Here is a 26,438-nt window from a genome sequence, read left to right as displayed (position 1 = left end):
TGGTCTGAATGTAGCTCTTGTAGCATCCCAATATGGCAGAAAAACTGGTCAATCAACACCTGGACAGCAGCTGCAGCCTCTTGATCAGGGGTGGTATAGGCTTCTGGCCACTTTGTGAAGTACTCCATGGCAACACATATATACTGGTTTCTGCATTCAGTAAGTGACAGAGGTTCAGCAATGTCCATCGCAACTCTTTCCATCAGTGCACCCGCATGGTACAGCTGAAGGGGGGCGCAGCCATGTCACTTGGGTCCCTTCTTGGCACAGCATACATCACAGGCCTGACACCACTCTTCAACATCCTGCCGCATGCCAGTCCAGTAGAACCTCTGTCACAGCCGACTTAGAGTTTTCTTCACTCCCAGGTGCCCACTAGTGATCTGGTTCTGGGACTCATCCAAGATCTCAGACCTCATTTTGTTTGAAACCACCAGTTGCCAATACTTGCTGAGGCCATCGAGTGTCTCCCACTGATGCTCCAGTAGTCTGTTGTTCAAACAAAGAAAGTCCCAGTGACTCCAGTAGCTCTTAGTCGCAGGGCTGAACCTGGAAACCTCTTCCCAAGATGGTCACACTGTACTCTGCTGCAGCCACTCTAGTACTGATTGTAAATCTGCATCCTCCATCTGCATCCTTTTTAGGCCTTCTTCAGCTGACACTGGCCCTGTCACAGCAGTACGGCTGCATTTCTTGCTGTGATCTTTCCTAGTACATTGTTTGCAGTCTGGGCCACAGGGCTGACGACTCGGGCTGTCAGTGTTGCCATGTACCCATCCTAGATGGGTACATGGCAATGTACCAGTACACCCTCATAGTTGTGCTGGTCCAGCTTCCTGAGCCAGCATGCCAGTTGTCCTTCCATTCTTTGCTAGTACACCCTCATAGTTGTGCTGGTCCAGCTTCCTGAGCCAGCATGCCAGTTGTCCTTCCTAATTCTTTGCTAGTACACCCTCATTGTTGTACTGGTCCAGCTTCCTGAGCCAGCATGCCAGTTGTCCTTCCTAATTCTTTAACGCCTTCAGTCACTTGAGTGCCGCATGGTCTGTCCTGATGATGAAGTATGACCTATACAAGTAGGGATGGAAAAAGTCAAAGCTCTTCATCACTGCTAAGAGCTCCTTACGGGTCACACAGTGATTCCGCTCTGGTGGACAAAGCTTCTTGCTGTAATACGCCACCACATACTTTTTGTCATCCTTCTTCTGCGACAGAACTCCACCAATGCCATGGTCGCTAGCATCACAGTTGAGGATGAATGGCTGACTGTGATCTGAGTATGGCAATACTGGAGAGCATGCCAGTGCATGCCTGAGTTCATCAAAGGCCATTTGAGTCACTGCAGTCCACATAAACTTCTACCTCTTCCCCAACAGCTTGTGCACTGGTGCAATTATCGTTGCAAAGTCCTTGACAAAATGCCAGTAGTAGGTACATAAGCCCAGCAAACTCAGTAGTTCCTTCACACAAATTGGGACCGGCCAGTTTTTCACATCTGCCACCTTCTCAGGATCAGTACAGATCCCGCCCTTGTCAGTAGTGTGCCCCAGGGCGTACTTTACTTCTTCTGGAACAAGTAGCACTTCTTGACATACAGCTTGAGGTGTGCTGTCGTATCCTGTTGAACACCTCAGACAGCCTCTCCAGTTCCTGATTGAAACTCTGTCCAGACACAGTAACATCATCAAGGTAGATGAGAGCTGTCTGCCAGTGCAGGCCTGCCAATACTCTATCCATGAGATGCGCAAATGTAGCTGGGCCATTGCATAGGCAAATGGCATCACTTTAACCCCTTAAACGCGGCTGTGTACAGTCGTTCCCCCCCGAGTGGCGGGGTTGTAACGCGGTCTGAGTACCTGTAGGAAAATATTCGCCAAAAATCAGAGATTAATCCTAGAACATTATACTTGGTATGGCAGATAGTACTTACATTCAGCTTTCTCCAGAGACAGGTGTTGAGCCTTCGTGGACTACCCAAGGACTTGTGGAGACTTGCAAAGTTGGGTAACCAAATCTTCACTTTCACACCTCCAGCAACCTGGTTTCCCCTCTACCACAGCCTCATTCTGTCACAGTAAACTTTATATTACAACGTAAAGGTAGTTAGGAATCCGTATTTGTACAATAAGCACTGAAAAGAAGGCTAAAATCAACGGAGCGTACGCCCGACATGCACTGTGGCGGCGGTCTTCCCGTCACTCAACAAACATTTCCATTTTCACAGCTAAAAACATGTATACTACATTATTTTCAATCATATTACTTCCCAAAAGATCACCACAGCGCGCTTTTTATTCTGCCTTACGTCCGCCACTTTATTCTCGTTCCTGTCGGCCGCTTGCACTGACTGGGAAGAGCTAGAACTCGCCATAATCTCACTTTGAAAGCCTGCAGTAAACTGACGCTAAACAGGGGCAAACCGTGAGAAAAAAAGCTAGTGTTACAACTGGGGAAACAAGCGTTTCCTAGTAGCATAAACTGCTTGTGAGAGGAGAGCGCAGATTTACAGTTCTGAGTGCTCAGAGCGCTGCCATGTATCACAGCCAGGCTGGCCGGGCCGTGGTGGGGGGGGGACGGGGGGAAAACGCGATATTTGGCAACAACTGAGGTCAGTAGTACAAACGTAAAGTATGCTAGTTGTAGCTAGAGGGTGGTGGTACTGATAGACAATACCAGCTGGAGCCTGCTTGCCCGCGGTTATTCAAACTTTACTCAAATCGCAAACGCGACGATCCGCTGTTATGTCCTTTGGGCCGACCGTCGCAAATGCGACGATCCGCGTTTAAGGGGTTAAACTGCCATAAATCCCCGCCTGTATGAGAAGGCTGTTTTCTCGTCCTTTTCAGCGACCTTGACCTGGTGGTATCCTGCTTTCATGTCTAGGGTGGAGAACCACTTGGCACCTGAAGAGCATCCAGTGTGTCTTCAGTTCTTGGCAAGGGGTACGCATCCATCACTGTCACTTCATTCAGGGCTCGATAATCCACACAGCATCTCACTGAGCTACCCATCTTCCTTACCAGAACCACTGCTGATGCCCAGGGACTGCTGGACTTTTCTATCACTCCTTGACTCTGGAGATTCTCCATCACCCTTACCATTTCTTGCCATTGAGCTGGTGTCATCCTCCGAGCTGTCTGTTTAATTGGGCGATGATCCCCGGTGTCGATACAATGTTCTACCAGCTCCATGCATCCAAGGTCTAGGTCTCTAGTGGAAAAGAGATCTGCAAACTTCACTAGATGTTGCTTTATCTGCAGCACTTGTGAGTCATCCAGGCACTGGCAGCTCCTTGAAAACAAGTCTTGTAAGTGGTCTGGCAGTTTCCCATCTTCTTTGACAACACTCCTTTTGCAGGCCTTCCGCTGTTGCCACTCAGGGTCCACTGCCTGGCACAGTCCTGCAGTTTCTTCCTTGTTGATCTGTATCTCATTGGAGAAATTGGCTACCACAACTGGCACTTTGCCTGCACCTGTCTCCACCAGTCTTTCCCACCATCACCCCAACCTTCGTCTTGCACCGTCCATCAGGCTCCACAACCCCTAGACAGCTGTCAGAAGAGCCACTCACCTTGCACTGGAGCAATAGTTGTAGTCTTGGGGGTATCACTGTAGGGCGGAGCACCCTCACCTTGCCTCCAGAACTGGTATGTCTCACTGCCGTGATGGGAGCCAACTTTTCTCGAACCTCCAGCTTCATGGAGCAGAAGTCCAGTTCACATCCCATGGACATCAGATAGTCCAGACCAAGAAGACAAGGATTCCCCATATCGGCCACATAGACTGGAAGGGTGGCCACTTGCCCTGCCACTTCGATCCGTACATCCAAGGGTCCCCTCAGTTCTGCGAGGTCCCCTGTTACACCACACAATTGTTCTGATGACTCGGGCAGATACCGGTGACGTAACACATCAGGCCTCACAGAAGTTTGCTCTGAGGCTGAATCAATCACCAGGGAACATTTCTTGCCGTTGTTCTTCCATCTACTTGCACACTGTCAATCGCAGTTCACTTGCAGTTTCTCGGTGGTGGGGCTACTTGGGAAAAACCGGCTGGTTGTTGCCCCTTTTGACCAGCCTTTACTAATTTACCTGCTTCTTTCTTGTCTTTTGTAGCCTTCTTCTTGTTGTCCCTCTCCTTTGGACAATCATAACTGAAGTGTCCCACCTCACCACATGTCTGACGCCCTTTTGTTGCAATCGTAGACTTCCTTGCACTGTTCTGTTCTTGCTCCTTCTTTCAATTGTAATAATCATCCTTCTTGTGTCCTGGCTTCCTGCAGAACCAGCAACCTCCTCCAGTCTTCTCCTGTTCCCACTTCCACTTGTAGCAGTCCTTTTTTCATTGTCCTGGCTTTTCACAGTACCAGCAACTTCCTTCAAATTTTTCCATTTCACGTACCTGCACCATTCTTGCCTTGAATCCTGCACTACGACCTACCTGAAAATTGAATGTACTGGACCTGATAAAGGACTTAAATTCCAGAGCCCTAGATATTGCTTTCTGCATGCGTCTGGGTTGTGCCTGCTTCACGGGCACTTTCAGCTCTGCACTATCAAGAGCATCGGTGAACTGGTCTCTCAGAAGAATAACTGAGAAGTTAGGTGCTGCTCTAAGGTACGCCGTGTGTGCCATACTCTCCAGATCGTGAGCACGCTGCTGGAGGGATTCACTTCGAGCCCATACAAGGGTTTGGAATCTTGCCCTGTATACCTCAGTCAGGTACATGGTCCCATATCTGTGCACCAGCACTTGCACTAGGGACTGATAACTGTTCCTCACCTCCATTGACATCTACCCAAGAATCTCCATTGCGGCACCCTTAAGGCTAGTAGCATGCTGCATTTCCCTCTGCCTATCATCGCAACCATTCTGAGCTGCAAGCTACTCAAGCTGCACATGATAAGCTTTCCAAGATACTTTGCCATCAGATTTTAGAGGTTTCTTTTTAATTGGACTCCCATTATAGCCATGCACTTCGCTGGTTTGGGGCCTAAAAAATGGGGCAACATAATTAAGTCCAGGACTGAAAACTCCCATCAGACCTGTAATGCCACTTTTAAATGCTTGGGATTCAAGATTCACCATACTCTCTCTATTTTCTTCATATGCTCCCTGCACACTAACCTCAGGCTCGCAGCACAAGATTTCTCAACAGCCTTAATTCCCTCACTAATTATCTATAACTGGTCATGTACATACTTCAACTGGTAGTTCAGATGCTGTCTGCACTCCATGATGTTATTGCTTACCTCACACTTCTGCTGCATTAGCTCATAGTATACTTCCTCCTTCAACTGTTGTTGTACATCCATCATATCCCCCACGAAAGCATCCAGCTGTCCCTGCATCCTCAGTTGAAACCCCCTTCTGTTGCTCCTGTAACGCCACTTTAAGTCGTTCATCCCATTTTTTCTGTTCTTCACTTTGTGCTTCCAGTTGTTCACTTTGTGCTTGCAGTTGTTCTCTAGTTCTTTCTGTCCATCCTTTTGTGCTTGTAGTTGTTCACTGAGTCCTTTCTTGAGCCCATCTGTCCTTCACTCTGTGCTTGTAGTTGTTCGCTGAGTTCTTTCTGCCCTTCACTTTGTGCTTTTAATTTTTCACTTTGTACCTGTAGAAACTTCATGATTGCAACCAGAGATGCCTCATCCTGCCTAGTATGGCCTCTTGTCTGTACACCTTCTGCTTCTATGTCGAAGGTTTGACTCACTGTAGCACTTTTCGATCCCAACTCCTGACACCACTTGTTACGTCTATGTCCCACACTGCCACAGACACCAACAGCAGTAGTTTAGTATAGGAAGGACGTTGCTTTGTGAGTTGTTCTTCCTAGAGCAGCCTTTAAGCGTCTAACGAGATCAACTCAGGCGTTGTATGTAAACACAAGCTTTTCATATTCGTTGTCTTTATTTTCCAAATAATTACACAGTTAACATCACAAGTTCAGAGCAACACTAACTTCACAATGCCACAAGTACAACTAAAACTGGCTAAAACTGCTCTGTTGTCTCCCCCATCCTTATATAATCTTGCATTACACTTGACTAGTTTACTCATGTAGCAGCAGTTACCAAATCGGAGACATCCAAAACATTCCAGAGTTTTCCTACAGTATGTAACACTCTACATTATTTAGCATACAAACAGAAATAAAATTACATATTTAACAAACAGTTACATAAATAAAACATTATAGAGGAATAGGAGCATAAAACTTAATGTGTAACTTTACAAAATACTTCCGCTCACAAATAGCAGGCTAACTGGCAACTCTAATTCATGACCTAAAAAAGATGCAAGAAGTACTGAGAACCTTCCAGTACTTCCTATCTAGCAAATCCCGCTTCAGAACAATACCTTATAGGACTCCCTCCAGTATCTTTGTTTTCAAGTCCACCAGTTTGACACCTCTGTGGTATCCTCTTTCCAGGGCATCACCCTTCCCTTTATACACATTTACAGTCACATTCTACAGCCAGTCATCAGGGACAACACACACATTTGTAATTGAATTTATCAATTTTATCAATTCAGTAACAAAGCCTACTTCCAGAGATCCTGAGACCTTCAACATTTCAGCAGTCAACCCAGACACACTTGCTGCCTTCCCCAACTGCATCCTGCCTATTTCTCTGCACACAGTAGCAACATCAATAAAAGGCTTAGACCAAACAATGGAACCGCTTACTCCAAAACTTTCTTACTCCAGTCAGACTCCTCATTCAGCAGCCAGTTACAGTACTCTCTCCAGTCATTTCACACACAGAGTTGTTTTGATGTTCCTTGGTGAGTGTGGATGTGCTGCTATTTAGTGTAGTAAATGGTGTGGGTTTGTGAAGGCTGTGGCAAGAATTTGTGTGCCTCTCATGTCTAAATGATCCTTGACTGTGAGGACTTTGGTTTCTTGGTGTAGGTGGTCTTTAGGTGTAGTATCTGTGCAGTCTGTGATTATTTTTAGGGCCCTTTTCTGTATGGTATGTAGGGTGTTTCAGTGAGGTTAGAAGCCCAAGCAGGGCTTGTGTAGTTCATCACTGAACATATGTATTGTTTGTATACTATGGTGGTGGTTTCTTTGTTGTGTCTGTTGTATGGGCAAGTGACCTTATGGCATTGAGTCTCGGTGTTAGTTTATTTTTAATGTTTGTGATGTGATCTTTAAATGATAATGATGTATATTGTTACAACAAGGATTTTGTGTGTGGGGGGAGTAGGGTAGTGTTGTTTATAGTGAGGTGTGGAATGTGGCTGTGTTCTGCTGTCCAGTTTGTGAGAGGCGTCACTGTAGATATGGCTGGGGCTATTGTGAGTCTGTTTGTGAACCATTTGTTTAATGTGCTGAGGTAAGGTTGGAGGATGTGTGCGGCTGTGTTTGTGTCTTGGCGTGTACATCTAAGTGTTATGTCGTGTGCATAGGAAGTTATGAATATTTGTGGTGTGTGGGGTGTGGGTATGTCATGCACGAATAGGTTAAAGAGTGTAGGGGATAAAACAGATCCTTGAGGGACTCCGTTTGTGAAGTTTCTATTGTTTGATGACCGACCGGCAAATGTTACATGTGCACATCTTCCTGCTAAATAGTTTCCCAGCCATCTTTTTGTGTTATCGTGCATGTTTGTGTTGAATATTTTGTTTGTGAGGTTGCAGCGGGGGATGGCATCAAAAGCTTCGCTAATGTCTAGTGTGACGAGGAGTGTTCTGTGTGGTGGCCCAGCTGAATTGATGCCATGAAAAACTTTGTGAAAGGTCTGTAAGAAGAGTATTTGTGGAGTGTAGTGACCTAAAATCATATTGTGATGGGGCTGGGGGGATGTGAGATATTACTAATAGCAATACCAGCTGTTCAGTACTTTGGAGGGGGTGCTGTGGAGTGTGATGGGGCAGTGTGAGGAAGGTAACATTGGGGTCTTTGTTGGGTTTGGGGATAGTAATGATAGTGCTATACTTCCAGATATTGGGTGTTATGTTGTGTGAGTAGCTGTAGTTTGATATGTTGGTGAGTGCTTGTGTGCCTTGTGGTCCAAGATGTTTAAGGTGTATTTTGCTTATGTTTTCTGGTCCATAGGCAGATGAGTGTTTAAGGTTGCTAATGATGTGCTTTGTCTGGTTGTAAGTGAAGGGTGTGAAGTCTGGGTCTGTGGGGAACTGTCACTTAAGTTGGATGACACATCAGTTGTTGTGATGGGGGTTTAGATGACTGACGTGTAAAAAGTGATTGATGAGAGTGTTTGCTTGTTGTTTGTTTGAAGGTATGGTGTCCGTTGTTGTGATGGCAGCATGTGATTGTGTAGTGTTGCTGTTGGAGAGTGTGATGCTGTTTAGTGTTTTGTAGAGTTTGTTTTGAGATCGAGTGTTTGGAGATAATTATTCGAATTTAGTGTTTGCTCCTCTGATGATTAATTGTTTATTTGAGAGTTGAGTTCTTGTATTTGTTGAACGGTGTCTTGTGTATGGGATGTTGGGGGGTGTTGTAGTGTGTCGCATTGATTGATGAGGCCTTGAATTTCTGGTGTGAAGTTGGAGTTGTGTGTCTCTTGCCTCAAGGGATGTGTCTTTTGTTTGCATTTTGAATAATTGTATTGAAAGTGTGCACAGCATTGTTGATGTTTGTGATGGGTGTACTGTTTAATGTTTCAAAGTGTTGTTCCGTTTCAGTTGTGAAGGCCTCCCAGTTGGCCCTCTTATAATAAAGTTTATGTATGTATGTATGTGGCTAGCTGGGGCAATTCTGGTTTTGGTAGTGATGATGATTGGGAGGTGGTCAGAGCCAGTGGGTAGTTGAAACTGGTGGGTGTGATTTCATTATCTTTCATCTTTCTTCCCCAGTCTCTCATACCTGTTAGAGCATCATTCCTAACTTGTTAATATTTAAAATCTCCTTTTGTGGCTATGGTGTGATGCACCTTAAGTGAATTTAGCAGGCAATATACTGTACCTGTATCGTTTTCGTTTTTAAAGGCTCCAACATGCTTGCATGTGTCGGCCTTGGTCACCTAATGGCGGCTCTCCACGCTGCACGATCCATTGCAGCCTCCCTGTTCAGTCCCTTAACCCTAAGGTCACACTTAATGACCTCGTCCCATGTCTTTCTCGGTCTACCCCTCACAACCCCACCCCCAATATTAACACTTCTCACCTTCCTCACCCAATTATCATCCCCCATCCTCTCCACATGTCCAAACCACCTCAATCTACCTCTCCTCATCACAACACCAATACACTCCAGTTCCATCTTACCTCTCAACTCTTCCATTGTAAACCCAACCCCTCCAGGCCTTGGACGCAGGGACGCACTGCACATCCACCTAATCATTGTCATTTCAGTACGTCTGAGCCGGCGAATGTCTTCCTCCTTCACTGCCCAGGTCTCACTACCATACAGCATTACACTCCTAACACATGCTGCATACAAAGACCCCTTAGCACGTAGGGAGAGCCCTCTCAATGTCAGGAGAGGCAAGAGCTCCCTGAACTTCTTCCAACCACTTCTCACCCTAGCCACAGAGCTAGCTCCAGCCCCACCTCCAGCACACAACATGTCTCCCAAATAACAAAACTCTTCCACACACTCAAGAGATTCACCAGCAAGTTCAATCCTTTCACGTCTGACGATCTCCACCTGCTCACCCTGGCACGCCGTACACATAAAATCAGCATTATCTCGCAGTCTACCTCTGATACCACTACATCTCTTATGCACCCATTTATCACACACACTGCACAAGATGGAATTACTCCCCACGCCCTTGTGGCAAACTGCACATGGCCACTCTCCCTCGTCTTTGACAGTACCGCCACCAACCCTTGATATCATCAATTTTGTTTTATCTGCATTTACCCTTAAACCCTTTTGCCCCATACCATCTCTCCACTTCCTAAACCTTTCCTCCGCCTCCCTTTCATTCTCTGCAATCAACACCAAATCATCAGCATACAACAACTCCCACGGGAGTCCGTTTCTAAAGTCACGTGAAAGGGCTTCAAGTACCATGATAAACAACACGGGACTCAAGACTGACCCCTGATGCACACCAACATTCACGGAAAACTCATCACTCAAATCTCCATTCACTCTCACCTGGGTGTGAGCACCCACATACATGGCCATAACCACCCTAACCAGCCACTCCTCCAAGCCAAGCTTTCTCATTGCCCACTTCACCACCTCTCTAGGGACCCTGTCAAAGGCCTTTTCCAAATCAACAAAAACAAAATAAAGATCCCTTCTCCTACCAATATATTTTTCCTGAAGCTGTCGAACAATGAATATGGCATCAGTGGTCCCCCTACCTGGCATAAACCCAAACTGCATCTCATCAATATTCACTCTTTCTCTAATCATACCTTCTAAAACTCTCTCCATTACCTTCATTATCTGATCTAAAAAGCTTTATACCTCTATAATTTCCTCTTTCCAGGGCATCACCCTTCCCTTTATACACATTTACAATTACACTCTTCAGCCAATCATCTGGGACAACACACTCATAAATAATCCTGTTTATCAGGTCAGTGACTAAACTCACCCCTATATCGCCTGAGGCCTTCAACATTTCGGCAGTCAACCCAGACACACCTGCTGCCTTCCCCACCCTCATCCTGCCTATTGCCTCATTCACAGTAGCAGTATCAATCAAAGGCCAAGGGCCAGACACTGGATCTGCTGGCTCCAAACCTTCCCTGTCCCAGTCAAACTCCTCATTCAACAACCGGTTATAATGCTCTCTCCATGCATCTTTAATATCCTCACTGTTCACCACTACCCTTCCTTCATCATTCTTCACACACTGCTCACCTATGATATCCCGATTATCCCTCTTCATCTGACCTGCCACCCTAAATATATTTTTCCTTTCCCCATGATTTAGGTTATCAAGTAATTGTCTCTGTGACTCAGACTTTTGCCCTGTATACCTCTCTCCTAGCCCTACGCTTGGCAGCCAAATATTCCTCTTTGCTACCACCCTTCTTCCATTCCCGGAAAGCCTTCTTTTCTCCTTAATTGCAGCTTCTACACCCTCATCCCACCACCAAGTTACTTTATGTCTTGGTGGTCCTCTTGTCCAGCCACATGTTACATCAGTAACTCTCAAGAAATTGTTCTTGAGGGCTCTGTACTGTTCATTAACGCCTCTGTCTACAGCTCCCTGTTCAGCCACCACTCTCCTCAACTCGCTATAGAAGGCATCCCTTACTACTTGGTTTTTCAGCTTCCATATTTTCCTCCTAGGTACATAAGTCCTCTTTTTCATCACTTGTTCTTTAAGCAACATATCACAAATCAATAGTTTGTGCTGCTGCACACACTCCTCACTTCCTATAACTTTAACATCCCTCACTAACCTCCTATCGGCCCTCCTAACCAGAAAATAATCTATCTGACTGCTATTTCCCCCAGACTCATACGTAATTAACCTACTGTCTCTTTTCCTAAAATATGTGTTGCACACAATCATGTCCGTTGCCTCCCCAAACTCGAGTGTATGCCCACATTAATGCTGAGGCAGTCTAATTCACAGTTGCAGTTTAAGTGTGTTAGAAGAAATTGGATGCTTTCAATAATTTGATATTACATTCAGCTCCTCTATCATCATCCTTTAATTTGTGTGTTAATTGTCGTTATTGTAAAATTTAGTTGGTAGTTATGAATGAAAATAGGTAAATATCACCATCACAAAAGGCCAATCCGATTGTGTTGATATCAGGCTAATCTGCTTGACCGTTTGCTACAACTCTGAATATTTACATTTTCTAACTGGTATACTATAGAATTTTCAAGGTTGGTAGGTGGGTGCGCTCACCATCCACTCACTTGATGTAGTGCTGCTTTGGGTGTCTGCCCTTTCCTCTCTTCCTTCCTTCTTCTTGTCTTTCTTTCCTTCATTCTTTCCTCTTCGTTCTGCATGTGGGTAACTTTACACTCCCTGTTCTTTCTTTCTTTTTTTCTTTCTTTCTTTCTTTCTCTCCTCTTCCTTCTGCCTTGGCAGAAGGGTGTTGAGGGTGACTCTACACTGAGTGGCAAGCCGAATCATTTCCTGTATACCAGGAAGCCATTTACTATGCTGGATGGTAACCATATAACAAATTATGGCACCTGGTGGTTTAGTGGGTAATTAAGGCGCTCAAGTCGGATTGAGCCTGTGTAGGTTTATATCCAGGTGGTGGATGGGGTTTATTGCTTATGTAATGCCACTCAGGGATGAGTGATACTGGTCACTCTCATCTTAAATGTCAGGACCAACTTGCCTTGCCCCGGGCTGCTATGCTACTAGTGAGCCAACATAGGATTGGATGATGGATGGATGGATAAAAGAGATGGAAGTTTCATATAGATTTTACTTCTTGTTAGATATATTCAGAAATTTGGATTACAGTGAATTTGCCTGGAACACGACACTCTGGTCTCTACTACACTTCATGTTAAAGAAATTGTATGTTATGAAAACAGTGAAAACATAAATTTGGTCCCAACTTCTCCCAGTGTCACACCTAACTAAAAACCCCCCTGAAGCTTGTCCTAACCACCCCAGATTGCCCTTAAAAGTACACTACCAAACAATCGTAAATCATTTAAAAGCTCACATGTTACTCACATGAAGTTTGATGGTAGACTTTCTTGGTTTAAGGATGGAAGGAGGTGGTTTTGAGGCTGACAGAACATTGCTATCCCAACACCTCCTGCATTTCTGTCCCTGCCAGCATGGTTATATACTGTAGATTCATCAGTGTCCAAATAATATAAATCTTTATCCCTGTCCTTGAAAGTGGCTGTGACCTCCTGGTGAGTGTTTTGTATGAGTGATGTGGTTTTGGATGGTAGGAACATCACTTTCACATTAGGATGCTGATCCACTAGGAAGCAGGGATATCCTGGGACATTGTCTGCCAGTAGTAGAACCTTGAAAGGTAACCCTAGCTGTGAGCATTTCCTCCAAGGTTCTTACACAAAGTTTTGGTCAAACCTGTCCAGCCTCACAGATGATGTCATCCAGCCACTCTCATTATGGTACCAGCACACTCCTGAGTCCTCCATACTAAGTAGCTGTTTAAAACAGCTAGGTTGCACGGCAGTATGCATGACATCAGACTGGAGATTGTTGCTATCAGACTAATTTATCATGAAGATAATAAAAATTCTTGATGTTCTCGTTGTGACTACTTCCTTGTCAGTGTGCTTTATCAGTATATGTAGAGCTTCACATTAATATCCAGAAACGAACTGTCTTGGCCAAGTCATAAATTTGATGACTGCTGTAGTCCCCCACTTTGGTGGCCCATTTTTAGAGAAGCAGGAAGAAGTACAATACAGTTCCTTCAACTACAGGGCTGTGTTCACCATGGAGCCCTGTGTGTCTCAGTACTTTCCTTTTGATAAATGTAGGAAACCAGCCTCAAGATGCCCTGAAAGTTGCAAGATCCTGCCTGTTTTTTTTTTTTAAGGAAGAAGGAACCAAAGGCCAGGGACTTGCAAATTGTTCCCACCAAGAAAAAACAAAAACAGGATAACAGACAGATTCAAGATCCATGCATTTTGAGATGCTTGGACACACTGCATTTGAAAGACTGGAGATCGTAGGCAGTAGTAGGAAAAACAGTTCCAGAGTTGACCTGTTGCATACGTGAAGGACTGGGAGTAGTGGTTAACTCTTGCATTAGAGAATTGGACAGAAAAGGGATGAGAGTTTGTTGCTAGATGGGCGCTACGTGCCCTCTGTAGTGATGGAGGGATGCAAGCAGACAGCTCAGAGAAGCAGTGGCCATTGATGTAGCAATAGAAAAGAGATAAAGATGCAACAGTGTTGCAAAGAGACAGAGGTTCAAGGGAGCCAGTAAGAGGAGCCGAGTTAATGAGATGCAAAGCCTTTGATTCCCTGTGAGAAGAGCTGTATCCACACACGAGAGTTGTACTGTATACGGTCGAATAAAACCCTTGTATAAAGTCAACAACTGTGCAGGGGTAAAGAAGGTATGGAATCGGCTTAGCACACCCAATCTCTTGGAAGCAGATTTTACAAGAGAAGTAATATGTTCTTTCCAAGATATATCTCGAGAGAATGAAGCCCCAAGTATGTTTAAAGTTGATGCAGAATTGAGCTGGAAATTGTAAAAAATTAGAAGGTACTCCTGTGGAAGCTTTTATCAGGTTGATAGATGAAAGAATTGAGCTTTTGATGCATTAAAAACAACAAAGTTATTTTTACCTCAACCAGAGCTTGCATGTTGCAACTTTATAGAATGACCTTCCCTGGTTGCAAATGCATTGCAAGTTGAAGATAACATCTCTGCCCTTGTGATGCACATACAAGGCCAGAAATTTCTCCTTCCTTATCAGTATTTACTCATATATGTCACATGGCTCCCCCATCAGGGGTTCAATGGCCCAGTACCTTTACCATTGCAAGAATCTTCTCCGTATTATTTGTGATGATGGTGCAGAATTTGAGTCATGCCAAAGTCCTTTTCATTTTCTGTCTTTCCTCAGTCTTTAAACCATTGGATGTCTTCAACTTTCTACTCTTGGTCAGGGTCTTGTGGGTCTTCCTAACCATTTCTGAGGGAGGCATGCTGAGCTTTAGGGGAGAAAAATAAAAGGTGTGTATAACACAGTCTGCTTTCTGAACACGTGTAGCAGGGGCTGGATATGCAGTGGGGGATATCTTTGACATTCTGCTCTCGAGTCAGGGCCTTAGGGTCCTCCTAGCCAATTCTGAGGGAGGCATGGTGAGCATGAGGGAGGGGGAAATATGTTTAACATAGTCCGCTCTCCGAACACGTGTAGCTGAGGCTGTATACATAGTGGGTGAGCAGGCCTGGTTATTGGCAGGAGTGTTATACAGTGTTAGTGGCTTGGGTGCACAGTGATGATTTTTATAGTCATGTGCCTCCTGCAGTGGGAACAGGGTTAAGTAGTGGCTAAAAATACCACTTTTTTTTTTTCTTTTTTTCTTTTTTTTCTCAATTTTATTACCTGACCATCAGCTTGTCATATTATGGGTGAATAGCACAGTGGAAATTTGCATAATAGGTGAGCTGCGTGCACTGATATTCTCTGAAAGCAGAAGTCATAGCCAGAGTAAGCATTTAAATGTGGGGGAGAGTGACACTGAACTAACAGTCAGTGACTTAAAAAAGTTCAGAGTGACTTTCACACAAAAGCCACAGCCATAGTAAGCATGTAATTGTTGGGGAAAGACTGAAAGTGAACTAGTAGTCAACTGGTGTAAACAAGGTCAGAGTGGCTTGATATATGAGTTTGTAATCTTGTTTTGCCTTATTGTCCACAATGTTTACTTTTATACATTATAGAAGGGAAATGGTGGGAATAGTTGAAGTATGGAGTGTGTTCAAAGGAATCACAGTACATGTTTGGTAATTTGGAGGAGATACTGTATGGAACATTGCCTTTTTTTTTTTTTTCCCAATAAAATGAAATAACATTTTAGGAGATTTAAGGTAAGCATTTTAGATTTAAGGTAGCATTTGGTAAGCATGGGAAGCTTTGAGAGGAGGAATAAAGGGCAATGTTATGAGAATAATGGTGGTTTTGGTCAGATGGCTGAAACAACCATTTGGAGGTAAAAATGCAGTTTTATGTACATTGTATTTGTTTGTTTGTGTGACTGCTGCATAGGTCCCAAATACTACATAAAATACAAGTTTGCTGTACTGTACTGTGTACTTTACATACGAAAACTATTATAACAGATTGGAAGAATCTGACATTTTATGTGATTTTCTTGCATATTTTTTCAGGGTCTTGAGGTAGCATAATCAACATGACCTGTCCTTCACCAGGCATCTTCTTCTTGCTGTTGCTGCTGCTGCCATCACACATCACAGGTCTGTCTCCAGAGTACTTTAGGTGCTTATGGTATGTCATTTTTCTTAGTGACTGTAGTATACACATCTTGTTTGTTTGAATATTTTCCATATTGTATCACATGTTTTCAAGGAGTTACTTATTGTCACTTGACCTTGAGTAATCTAGGTCTCTTTCTTTCATGTGTTATGATCAGTTCTCCAGAAATATTTTAAGTCATACATGGTACCTGTAACTTATATCAGTCCTATTTATTTGTCTGTTGTGGAAATTTCTTCACGTTCTGTCTATGGAAGTTAGATTTTTCATGACGTTCATTCAGTAAGATAACATCTTTCTTATTCATGCTACCAACACACAAGTTAATGAACTCTTAAGAGACCCCTTTCATTACAGTGATTAGTTAGTGTTTGTTGGTTCATTTACAAAGGCTCCATTGTGCTTGCATGCATTGGCCTTGGTTATGTAATGGTGGCTTTCCATGATGCTTGATCCCTAGCATCTTCTTTATAGTCCCATGTCCCTCAGGTCACATTGTATGACCTCATCCCAAGTCATTTTTGTTCTACCACTCACAGCTGTGCCGTAAACATATCACACCTTGCACCCTTTGCACCCAGTTGTCATTCTCCATCCCCTTAACATGCACAAGCCATCTCAGTCTACCCCATCTCCTCACATCACTAATACATTTAAGTTTCATCCTTTCTTTCAGCTTTTCATTTGCTCTAATCCTCTGAGACTTGTCATTCAGGGACATCTGATCATTTTCATCACAGTATGTTTGTGCCTACATATATCCTCCTTCACTGCTCAAATTTCAGTACCATGCAACATTACACTCCTGACATGCTGCATACAAGGACTGCTTAGCATGGAGGGTGAGCCCTCTCAGTGTCAGGAGGGGCAACAACTTGAGCTTCATGCAGCTACTCCATACCCTTTCCACTGAGCCAGTTGTAGCCCCACCTATCTATATCTATCTATCTATAGCCCGACGCCCTAATCCCGCAAAGGGTGGCCGCAGACAAAACGCCTCCAAGTCACTCTGTCACCCACCATTTGACTCCCCTCCCCCCAACTCACCCCCCCCTCCCTCATATACCTCTCAACTCCATCCCTCCACCTCATCCTCGTTCTACCCCTCCCTCTCCCTCCCTCCACCTCACCCACATACACCCTCTTAGTCAGTCTTTCACTCTCCATCCTCTCCACATGTCCAAACCACCTCAGTGTATTTCTCCTAATCTTTTCAACCCCACCTACAGCACATAAATCCCCTAAATAACAAAACTTCACATGCTCAAGAGACTCTCCAGCAAGATTAATTCTTTTTAATCTCTCTACCTCTGCATGCTCTCCTGTACACTTCATACACACAAAATCAGCATTTTTTTTTTTTTTTGCAGCATGCCTCTAAAAATTCCCTATCTCTTATACACTTACTCTTCTTAAACGCCGCACAGAATGGGGCTACTTCCCACACGCCTGTGAGAAACTGCACATAGCCACACTCCTTCTGCTTTGGCAGTACCACCACCTGCCATTTACTCTCAAATTCTTGTACCCCATTCCATTTCTCCACTTCCTAAATTTTTTTCCATTACATATTCATCTTCCACAATCAGCGTCAAGTCATAATCATAAAGTGCTTCGCGTCAGAGTCTAGTTCTGAAGTCACGTGAGACTGCTTCAAGCACCATAATAAACAGTAAAGGGTTAAAACTGACCTCCTGATGCACACCATTTCTCATGGAAACATTCACCACCCAAAACCTCCGTTAACTCTTTCCTGAGTTCAAGCACCCTCATACATGGCCATTACGACTCTAACTAACTACTCATTCCCAAGCTTTCTCATTGCCCACTTCACCACATTCAGTCAAAAGCCTTCTCCTTATGAATAAAAACAAAGTACAACTCACTCATGCTTCTAATCTATTTTTTCTAAAGCTGTTGGAGTGTGGCTATTGCATCAGTAGTCCCTTTGCTTTGGTATAAAAGAAAGCTGTATCTCATCAGTTTTTACTCCTTCCTTGTCATACCTTCCAGGACTCAGTCCATGAAGTAATTTTTATTGTCTGATCCAAAAGCTTTATCCATCCATCCATCCATCCATCATCCAATCCCATGTCGCCCCATGAGGAGCGTAGGAACCCGGGGCTAGGCAAATTGGTCCTGACATTTAAGATGAGAGTCACCAGCCTCACTCATCGTGAGTGGCAGGTCCTGACATTTAAGATGAGAGTCACCAGCCTCACTCATCGTGAGTGGCAGGTCCTGACATTTAAGATGAGAGTCACCAGCCTCACTCATTGCTGAGTGGCATTTATGTGAGCAGTAATCCCCAACCACTCCTTGGATATAAACCTACACAGGGTCAGTCTGATTGGAGCACCTTAATTACCCACTGAACCACCAGGCGCCATAATTTGGTTACAGTATATGGTTACCACCCAGCATAGTAAATGATTCCCTGATTTACAGGAAACCATTTGGCTTGTCACTCAATATAGAGTCACCCATAGGCAGAAGGAAGAGGAAAGAAAGAAGGAAAGAAAGACTGAGGAGGGAGTGTAATATAGCCCATAGGTAGAAGAGAGAAGAAGGAATGAAGGAAAGAAAGACAGAAGAGGATGGAAGGAAAGAAGGATGGAGGAGAGGAAAGGGCACACACTCGAGAGCAGCACTACATCGAGTGAGTGTTATGCCTTTATAATTTACTCTTGCCAGTGTATCACCTGTCCTCTTGTACTCATTTACAGTCATGCTCTTCAACTAGTCATTTGGAACAGCATGCTCATATGGAATAATTTATCAGATCAGAAACTTACCCATGCCAATATCTCAGGAGGTCCTCAACATCTCTGCAATCGACCCAGACACGCTCTCCATCTTCCCAAACTGCATTATGTCAATTTTCTTGCCCATGGCAGCAGCATCAACCAAAGGCCAAGGGCCAGAAACTGGGTACGCAGTCTCCAAACTTTCCCTCTTCCAGTGAAACTCCTCTTTCAGTAATCAGTTGTGATGCTTTCTTCAAGCATTCTTAATATCCTTACTATTCACCATTACCCGTCCTTTATCATTCTTCACATATTGCTCATCTGTGATATCCCAGTTTTCTCTCACCATTTGTTTAGCCACCTGAAGTACCTCAGTCCTCCATTCAGCATTGATTAGGCTGTCCAGGAAAAGCCTCTTGAGACTCAGACTTTGCCCTGTATACCTCTGTTCTGGTTCCGTGCCTAGCAGTCAAGTATCCCTTTCAGACTTTGCCCTGTATACCTCTGTTCTGGTTCTGTGCTTAGCAGCCAAGTATCCCTTTCAGACTTTGCCCTGTATACCTCCATATTGGTTCTGTGCATAGCAGCCAAGTATTTCTTTCTGTTACCATCTCTTTTCCATTCCTGAAAGGCCTTCTTTTTATTTCTTTAACCATGGCTTTTACATTCTCATTCCACCATCACTTTGCCTTATGTCTTGGTGGGCCCCTTGTCCAGCCACTCGCTTAATCAACAACTCTCAAGAGATTTTTCTTGAGAGCTGTTCTATCTATCTATCTATTGCCAGACGCCTTAATCCTGTATGGGATGGCCACAAACAAATTGCCTCCACATCGCCCTGTCCCCCGCCATTTCACTGCCCTGCTCCCAACTCACACCCCCTATCCCATATACCTCTCCGCTCCATCCCTCCATCTCATCCTCGACCTTCCCCTCCCTCTCCCCCCCCCCCTCCACCTCACTCACATACACTCTCCTCGTCAGTCTCTCATCCTCCATCCTCTCCACATGGCCAAACCACCTCAGTGTGTTCCTCCTAACGCTTCCTATCACATCCACATCCACACTACAACACTCCTTTATATCCTCATTTGTCAGCCTGTCTCTCCATGTGACTCCACAAGCTTCACTCAAATAACTCATTTCCCCTGCTCTCAGTCTTGCAAGTTACACCCTCTGACAACTTGATTAATATGTTCTTTGTAATTTAACATTGAATCAAAATAAACACCCAGATCTTAAACAGAACTGACTGGCTGAAGCTGTGACACACCAATGTTCAAGGTCAGGTCATTATCAGTTTCGTCACCCCTTCTGTTTCCTCTGATGATGATGATCTCAGTTTTACCATCATTCAGCTTAAGTTTTCTCTTAGCCATCCAAATCTTAAATATCAGACAATAGAGATTCAAGCTTAGTCTTGGTATCATTGGTATCTGACATTGTAACGTAGAGCTGGGTGTGGTCAGCATAAAAATGATAGGACACGTCTTGAGCATCGAGTAAAGATGATAAACCACTTGTGTAGATAGTCGATAGAAGTGGACTCAAAACTGATCCTTGAGGGACTTCAGACAGAAGGGGTGCAGAATCAGAGCTAGCATCATCAACAACCACTCTCTGAGATCTGTCTGACAGGTACGACTTAAGAAGCAAAAGAGACTATCACAAATGCCATAAAAATACAGATCATCCAATAATAGTTTGTAATCTACTGTATCAAAAGCTGTAGCCAGATCCATCAGAACTAGGAGAGAGGACATCCCACTGCAGGTGTTTGCCACCAAGTCACTGTGAATCCTTGTTGGTGCAGTTTCAGTTGAATAGTATTTTCTGTATGCTGATTGAACAACAGGAACAACTCTACTGTGTTCCATTAGTGGTAAGAGTTGATCAAGTATGGCGCACTCATTAATCTTGGATAAGAAAGACAGGTTAGAGACAGGGCAATAATTTGTCATGCTCTTGACATGAAGGCCAGGTTTCTTGATTAGGGGCCTAAGCAAGGCATGTTTCTCAGACTGCACAAAATTATTTTCTAAGAAGCATCTATTTATTTTGTTGGAGATAAATTCTGCTGTGTGCTTGTACACATCAGGCAGTTGTGACAAGTTACACGGATCTAGTGGGCAAAATGTTAAGCTCTCTGATGTAACATTTGATTTTATTTACATCCAGTGGATGAAATGTTGCAAGGAAATGACCCCCTGTGCACCGTGGTTGGAAGTCAACTGAGTACACTTCACTAGAAGAACTGTTGTCAAAATCATTTCTTATGCATGATATTTTAGTTGTAAAAAACGAAGCAAAATCAGAAGCCAATTGGGCATCAGATAAAGAAGTTGGTTTAACAGTTACATTGCTCTGACCAAACAAATTGTTCACAACTGCAGATTTTTTTTTTTTTTTTTTTCTCCACCACCACATGAATCAACTTTATTTTGATAATGCCTAGCCATTTGTGCTCTTACAGTGTGAACAACTGCTCTTCTCACAAAAACATAATGCAAACGAGTTAATTCACTCCATTTCAAGTGCCACTCACGTTCTGCCTTTCTACGTTGTCTACGCAAAGAATTAATGGATGGACCATACCACGGAGAATTATCACGTACAGTGATTGTTTTTACCACCTCTGGACAATAATGATCAGAAGTTGACCCAAGCTCATTGTTATATAAATCAACCAAATCATCAGAAGAAAGATTTGATGAATCAGTGCAATTTAAACACTGATCAATTTCAAGACACATCCATTGGCGGTCAGCATTCCTGTAATTTCTGAACCTGCTGACCATTTTATAGGAAGGGGATTTTAGGATGTCAAACATGAAAGTGAGCAGAGCATGATCAGAGATGAGGGGGTCAACTGAGTCAACCTCCACATCCAATAGGCACCTGCAACCAACAGGGGACAAGATCAAGTCAAGGACATGTCCCAAGACATGAGTAGGATCACTCACATGATTGAAAAAAATTATTCTGGGTGATCAACTCAAAGAATTCTGAAGAAAATGGGCATGCTGATGGGAGTTTTAACAATTCTGCAAGATATTTCTGTTCACCAAACTTAAGAACCTTTAATGTAATAAGACACAGTTTAAATTCAGTTCTAGCCTTTACTGGTAACCAATGCAACTCAGTTAGGAACGGGGTAGTCGAGGTTCTCGGGGAGAAGACCAAAGATAACCTGTGCTCCCCTGTTCAACACAGACTAAACTTTTGTTAGTTTATTATGTGGAACACCAGTTCACAGTGAATTACATTAATCGACACGAGACAAGACCACTGCGTGGACTGATGTTACGAGGCAACATCAGTTCAGGAATTTTCTCATAGAGTACAGATTTCTAATTGGCAAGTTACACACTCTGACAACTTGATTGATATGTTCTTTGTAATTTAACATTGAATTAAAATAAACACCCAGATTTCGAACAGAACTGACTGACTAGAGCTGTGACACACCAGTGTTCAAAGCCAGGGCATTATCAGTGTCATCACCCCTTCTACTTCCTCTGATGATGATCCCAGTTTTACCATCATTTAGCTTAAGTTTCCTCTTAGCCATCCAAATCTTAATATCAGACAGCAGAGATTCAAGCTTAGTCTTGGTATCATTAATGTCTGACATCTTAACATAGAGCTGGGTGTGGTCAGCATAAAAATGATAGGACACATCGTGAGCAACGAGTAAAGACGATAAACTACTCATGTAGACAGTAAGTAGAAGTGGGCCCAAAACTGATCCTTGAGGGACTTCAGACAGAAGGGGTGCAGAATCAGAGCTAGCATCATCAACAACCACTCTCTGAGATCTGTCTGACAGGTACGACTTAAGGAGCAAAAGAGCACTATCACGAATGCTATAAAAATACAGATCATCCAATAATAGTTTGTAATCTACTGTATCAAAAGCAGCAGACAGATCCAACAGAACTAGGAGAGAGGACATCCCACTGCAGGTGTTTGCCACCAAGTCACTATGAATTCTTGTTAATGCAGTGTCAGCTGAATGGTATTTTCTGTATGCTGATTGAACAACAGGAACAACGCTACTGTGTTTCATTAGTGGTAAGAGTTGATCAAGTATGGCGCACTCAGTAATTTTGGATAAGAAAGACAGGTTAGAGACAGGGTGATAATTTGTCATGCTCTCAACCTCAAGACCAGGTTTCTTGATTAAGGGCCTAAGCAAGGCATGTTTCTCAGACTGCACAAAATTATTTTCTAAGAAGCATCTATTTATTTTGTTGGAGATAAATTCTGCAACGTGCTCATACACATCAGGCAGTTGTGACATGTTACACGGATTGAGTGGACAAAATGTTTTGTTAAGCTCTCTGATGTTAAATTTGACTTTGTTTACATCCAGTGGGTGAAATGTTGAAAGTAAATGACCCCCAGTGCACTGTAATTCGAAGTTAACTGAGTACACTTCATTAGAAGAACTGTTGTCTAAATCATTTCTTATGCAAGATTGTTGCAAAAAATGAAGCAAAGTCAGAAGCCAATTGGGTATCAGATAAAGAAGTTAGTTTAACAGTTACATTCCTCCAACCAACCAAATTGTTCACAACTGCTGACATTTTTTTTTTTTTTTTTTTTTTTTTTTTTTCCACCACGACATGAATCAACTTTATTTTGATAATACCTAGCCATTTGGACTCTTACAGTGTGAACAACTGCTCTTCTCGCAAAAACATAATGCAGATGAGTTAATTCAGTCCACTACAAGGACCACTCACGTTCTGCCTTTCTATGTTGTCTATGCAAAGAATTAATGGATGGACCATACCACGGAGAATTATCATGTACAGTGATTGTTTTTACCACCTCTGGAGCATAATGATCAAAAATTGACCTAAGCTCATTGTTATATCAACCAATCTATTAGAAGAAAGATTTGAAGAACCATTGTATTTTAAATGCTGATCAATTTCAAGACACATCAAATGGCAGTCAACATCCCTGTAATTTCTGAACTTGACGACCTCATTATAGGAAGGGGATTTCAGAATATCAAAACTAAGAGTGATCAGAGCATGAGTCAACCTCCACATCAGAGCCAACCTCCACATCAGAGAAGCGCCTGCAGCCAACAGGTTACAAGATCAGGTCAAGGACATGTTCCGAGACATGAGTTGGGTCACTCACATGATTGAAAAATTTATTCTGGGTGATCAGCTCAAGGAATTCTGAAGAAAGCAGCTTTGACTCCAGACTGTCAACACAATAATTGAAATCACTGCAAACAAGAAGTCCTCCAGATTTAAGAGAAAACCCTTCAAGAAACTGCCCAAACTCCTCCATAAAACCTCGATCTTTACCCAGATGACCTGGTCTATAGACAATTGTAATTCTAATGGTATTTTGCTGGAAGTTTATTAACCCTTCACATCCAGGGGTTGTTTTCACCACCCAGACCACCAGCAGGTGTTTTTCTTAAAAATCACCATTATATAAATCATAATTTCTCAGCTAAACCTGTAATACAGTATATAATTATAGTATAATATACTATTATAATATGCAATAATCATAATATTAATACAGTAACAATAATAGTACAAAACACTAGACCATGTATACATGCCACCTGGATGTCCCCAGGTTGTCATATATACATGCCACCCAGATGGGAGGGGTTAAGACCTGGATGCCAAACTCCTGGATATTTTGGGCCAAAAACATCCAAATGCAAAAAAATTGCCAATATATGTTTGTCCCTACTCGAAATTTGCTGCGCAGTGACGAACAGCTGTGTTTTGGCGCGTAGGTCCACCGACATCCACTAGAGCGCCCCTGCATCCTCCCCAGTTCCTGCCTACCTACTGTCATGACTGGAGGCTCATCGCCATGGCTGCCCACGTGTTTGCTTTTGTGGTGGACAATGAATAAACTTCAATACCTTGCCACACAGTGTTGTGCAATGTTAAGAAATTAGAATTCAGAGTGCAAAGGATTAAGTGCAGTGTGCAACACTGATGTGTTGCAACTGGCGTGGCGCAAGTAAGAACTGAATGTGCAGTGTTAAACAGTTATAATTCACAGTACAAAGGATTAAGTGCAGTGCAACACTGGAATATTGTACCTGCTTCAAGTGCACCTCTACCACTGTCAGAGCCATAGAGGAGGCTGCTTAATATTCACGACAGTCACGGCTGTGTCTTAAGTACCCTGTACACTAATAAATATTTTCCATATTTCTAATTTCTCATTCTCTGGTTCCTTTTCATTTAATTTATGGTTTCTGTCCCTTATTTGTGTGCATAGGGTCTTAGATAGGTGCTGTGCATGTCTGGTAGGGAGTTATTTAAGTGGCTTTCAAAGTTAGTCCTGGACACACCTTTGGCTCTGTTACGTCAGATCTTGGAGGAATTACTGTACTTCCATAAATTCAAATGAAGATGGGGTCAGGTTTGAGTCTGTGAGAGAAACATTTGCAAGAGCTTCTGAGTAGATGAGTACTATGCCTTCTCCCAGATAGTCAGCAGCAGGCCTGGGAATACTTATAATAGAATGTGTTTTAGGCAAAGCAGTACAAATAATATTAATATCTGACTCATACAACCAGGTTTCTGTCATGCACAAAATGTCAAGCTCATGCTGAAAAGAGTTTCATTGATATAGTCTATCTTATTATGGATGGAACAAATGTTTAAAAGACCCATCCTTAACTGGTTCAAGAGGGACATAGTGTGTTTTTTGAATGGTCAGGATTGGTGTTTTCAATCAATCTATTCTTATGAGAAATCATAATTGGACAGCCTCTACTTGATGCAAAATGGGCAGCCAGCTGAATTAGAATTAGCTTCATGATGTCTTAAGGAAGAACAGTTGATGTATTTGGGAGAATTTCTGTTACTACAATCCTTAGATCAATGGGCTCTAGCACAAAAAACACATGTAGGTTCATCATTTTTTCTAGAACACCTCTCAGATGTATGACAAAAACCGTAACAGCGATGGTACTGTATAAACCAGAACCTGTTGAAAGCACGGCATCTTGTAAGATCCACATAGATATGCAGTCTGTCCTCGTCTAACGCAGTCAGTTGCTTCTGCAATCCTACTGTGTTAGAGATATTTCCTGTTACAGGGACTCTTGAAACCCCCTATTTCCATTTGCACCCCTGCCCAAAGGCCACTTTTTCCACAGTGGTGCAAATTTTTTTTTATACCCCCCAGTTTTAACCACCTAGAAAGCATTAATATGGTTTGAAAAATTATAAAAGAGTATTATTAGAGTTAAAAGCCATATTTTATTTACCTTATGGGAGGATAAGAGGAGACACACTATGCCAGAGAGGAGGACACTGGTTAAAATCCTTCGAAGTCAGTAGCTTTTTTAACACTTCTCACATCATTATCTATGTTATCCATGGCTTCTTCTTCCTGCTGGCATTGGATATCCTCTTCCTGGAGTTCAGCAGCTGAAGCGTGATTGGCTGGGAGGTGGATGACGCCCGTTGGCAAGGCAGTGCTCCTATGATTCATCTCATCACTGCCCGCTTGCTTAAAAAAACTGTTAGCTTCATCAATGGCCGTGTTAGAAGCGATATTGCTTCTAGAAAATTGTACTGTGTTAGACCATTTTGTGTTAGGGAAATCCATGTTAGAGGAGGATAGACTGTAGTTGCCCTGTTCTGCAATGGAGGATCTCTCCTCTGGTGACATCTTCAAGACAGTGGGTTTAGTGTCATTCCATGTTCTTGTGAAGAAAAGGCTGAGGGTACAACCTCAATCAACAAGCATCGTAATTTTAATGTTTTTTCTCAGAATGTTTGGGATGATGTCAGAGTCACCCAAGGTGGAGGAAAGACCTGTTACGGT

The 26,438-nt window shown here is 43.2% G+C and overlaps 1 protein-coding gene across 7 annotated transcripts in view; it reads left to right on the top strand.

The window, feature by feature from the left end:
• LOC145412628 (sphingomyelin phosphodiesterase-like) overlaps positions 1-26,438 on the top strand; it is a 275,380-nt gene that overhangs the window by 53,123 nt on the left and 195,819 nt on the right. For 6 of the 7 annotated variants that reach the window (XM_080282551.1, XM_080282546.1, XM_080282550.1 and 3 more), the window contains exon 3: positions 15,750-15,836. In XM_080282551.1, the coding sequence (XP_080138677.1) occupies positions 15,773-15,836 (64 nt within the window). In that variant the 5' untranslated portion in view covers positions 15,750-15,772. Of the gene's footprint in view, positions 1-15,749; positions 15,837-18,436; positions 18,515-26,438 lie in introns of those variants that run through there. The other variant, XM_080282549.1, reaches the window with a different exon arrangement.

The sequence above is a fragment of the Coenobita brevimanus genome, chromosome 93 (assembly GCF_032717465.1).
Source record: "Coenobita brevimanus isolate Jiangsu-jjx chromosome 93, ASM3271746v2, whole genome shotgun sequence".
Taxonomy (NCBI): Eukaryota; Metazoa; Arthropoda; class Malacostraca; order Decapoda; family Coenobitidae; genus Coenobita; species Coenobita brevimanus.
The sequence above is the reverse complement of the archived record's forward strand: the minus strand, read 5'-3'. Positions and strand labels throughout refer to the sequence as shown.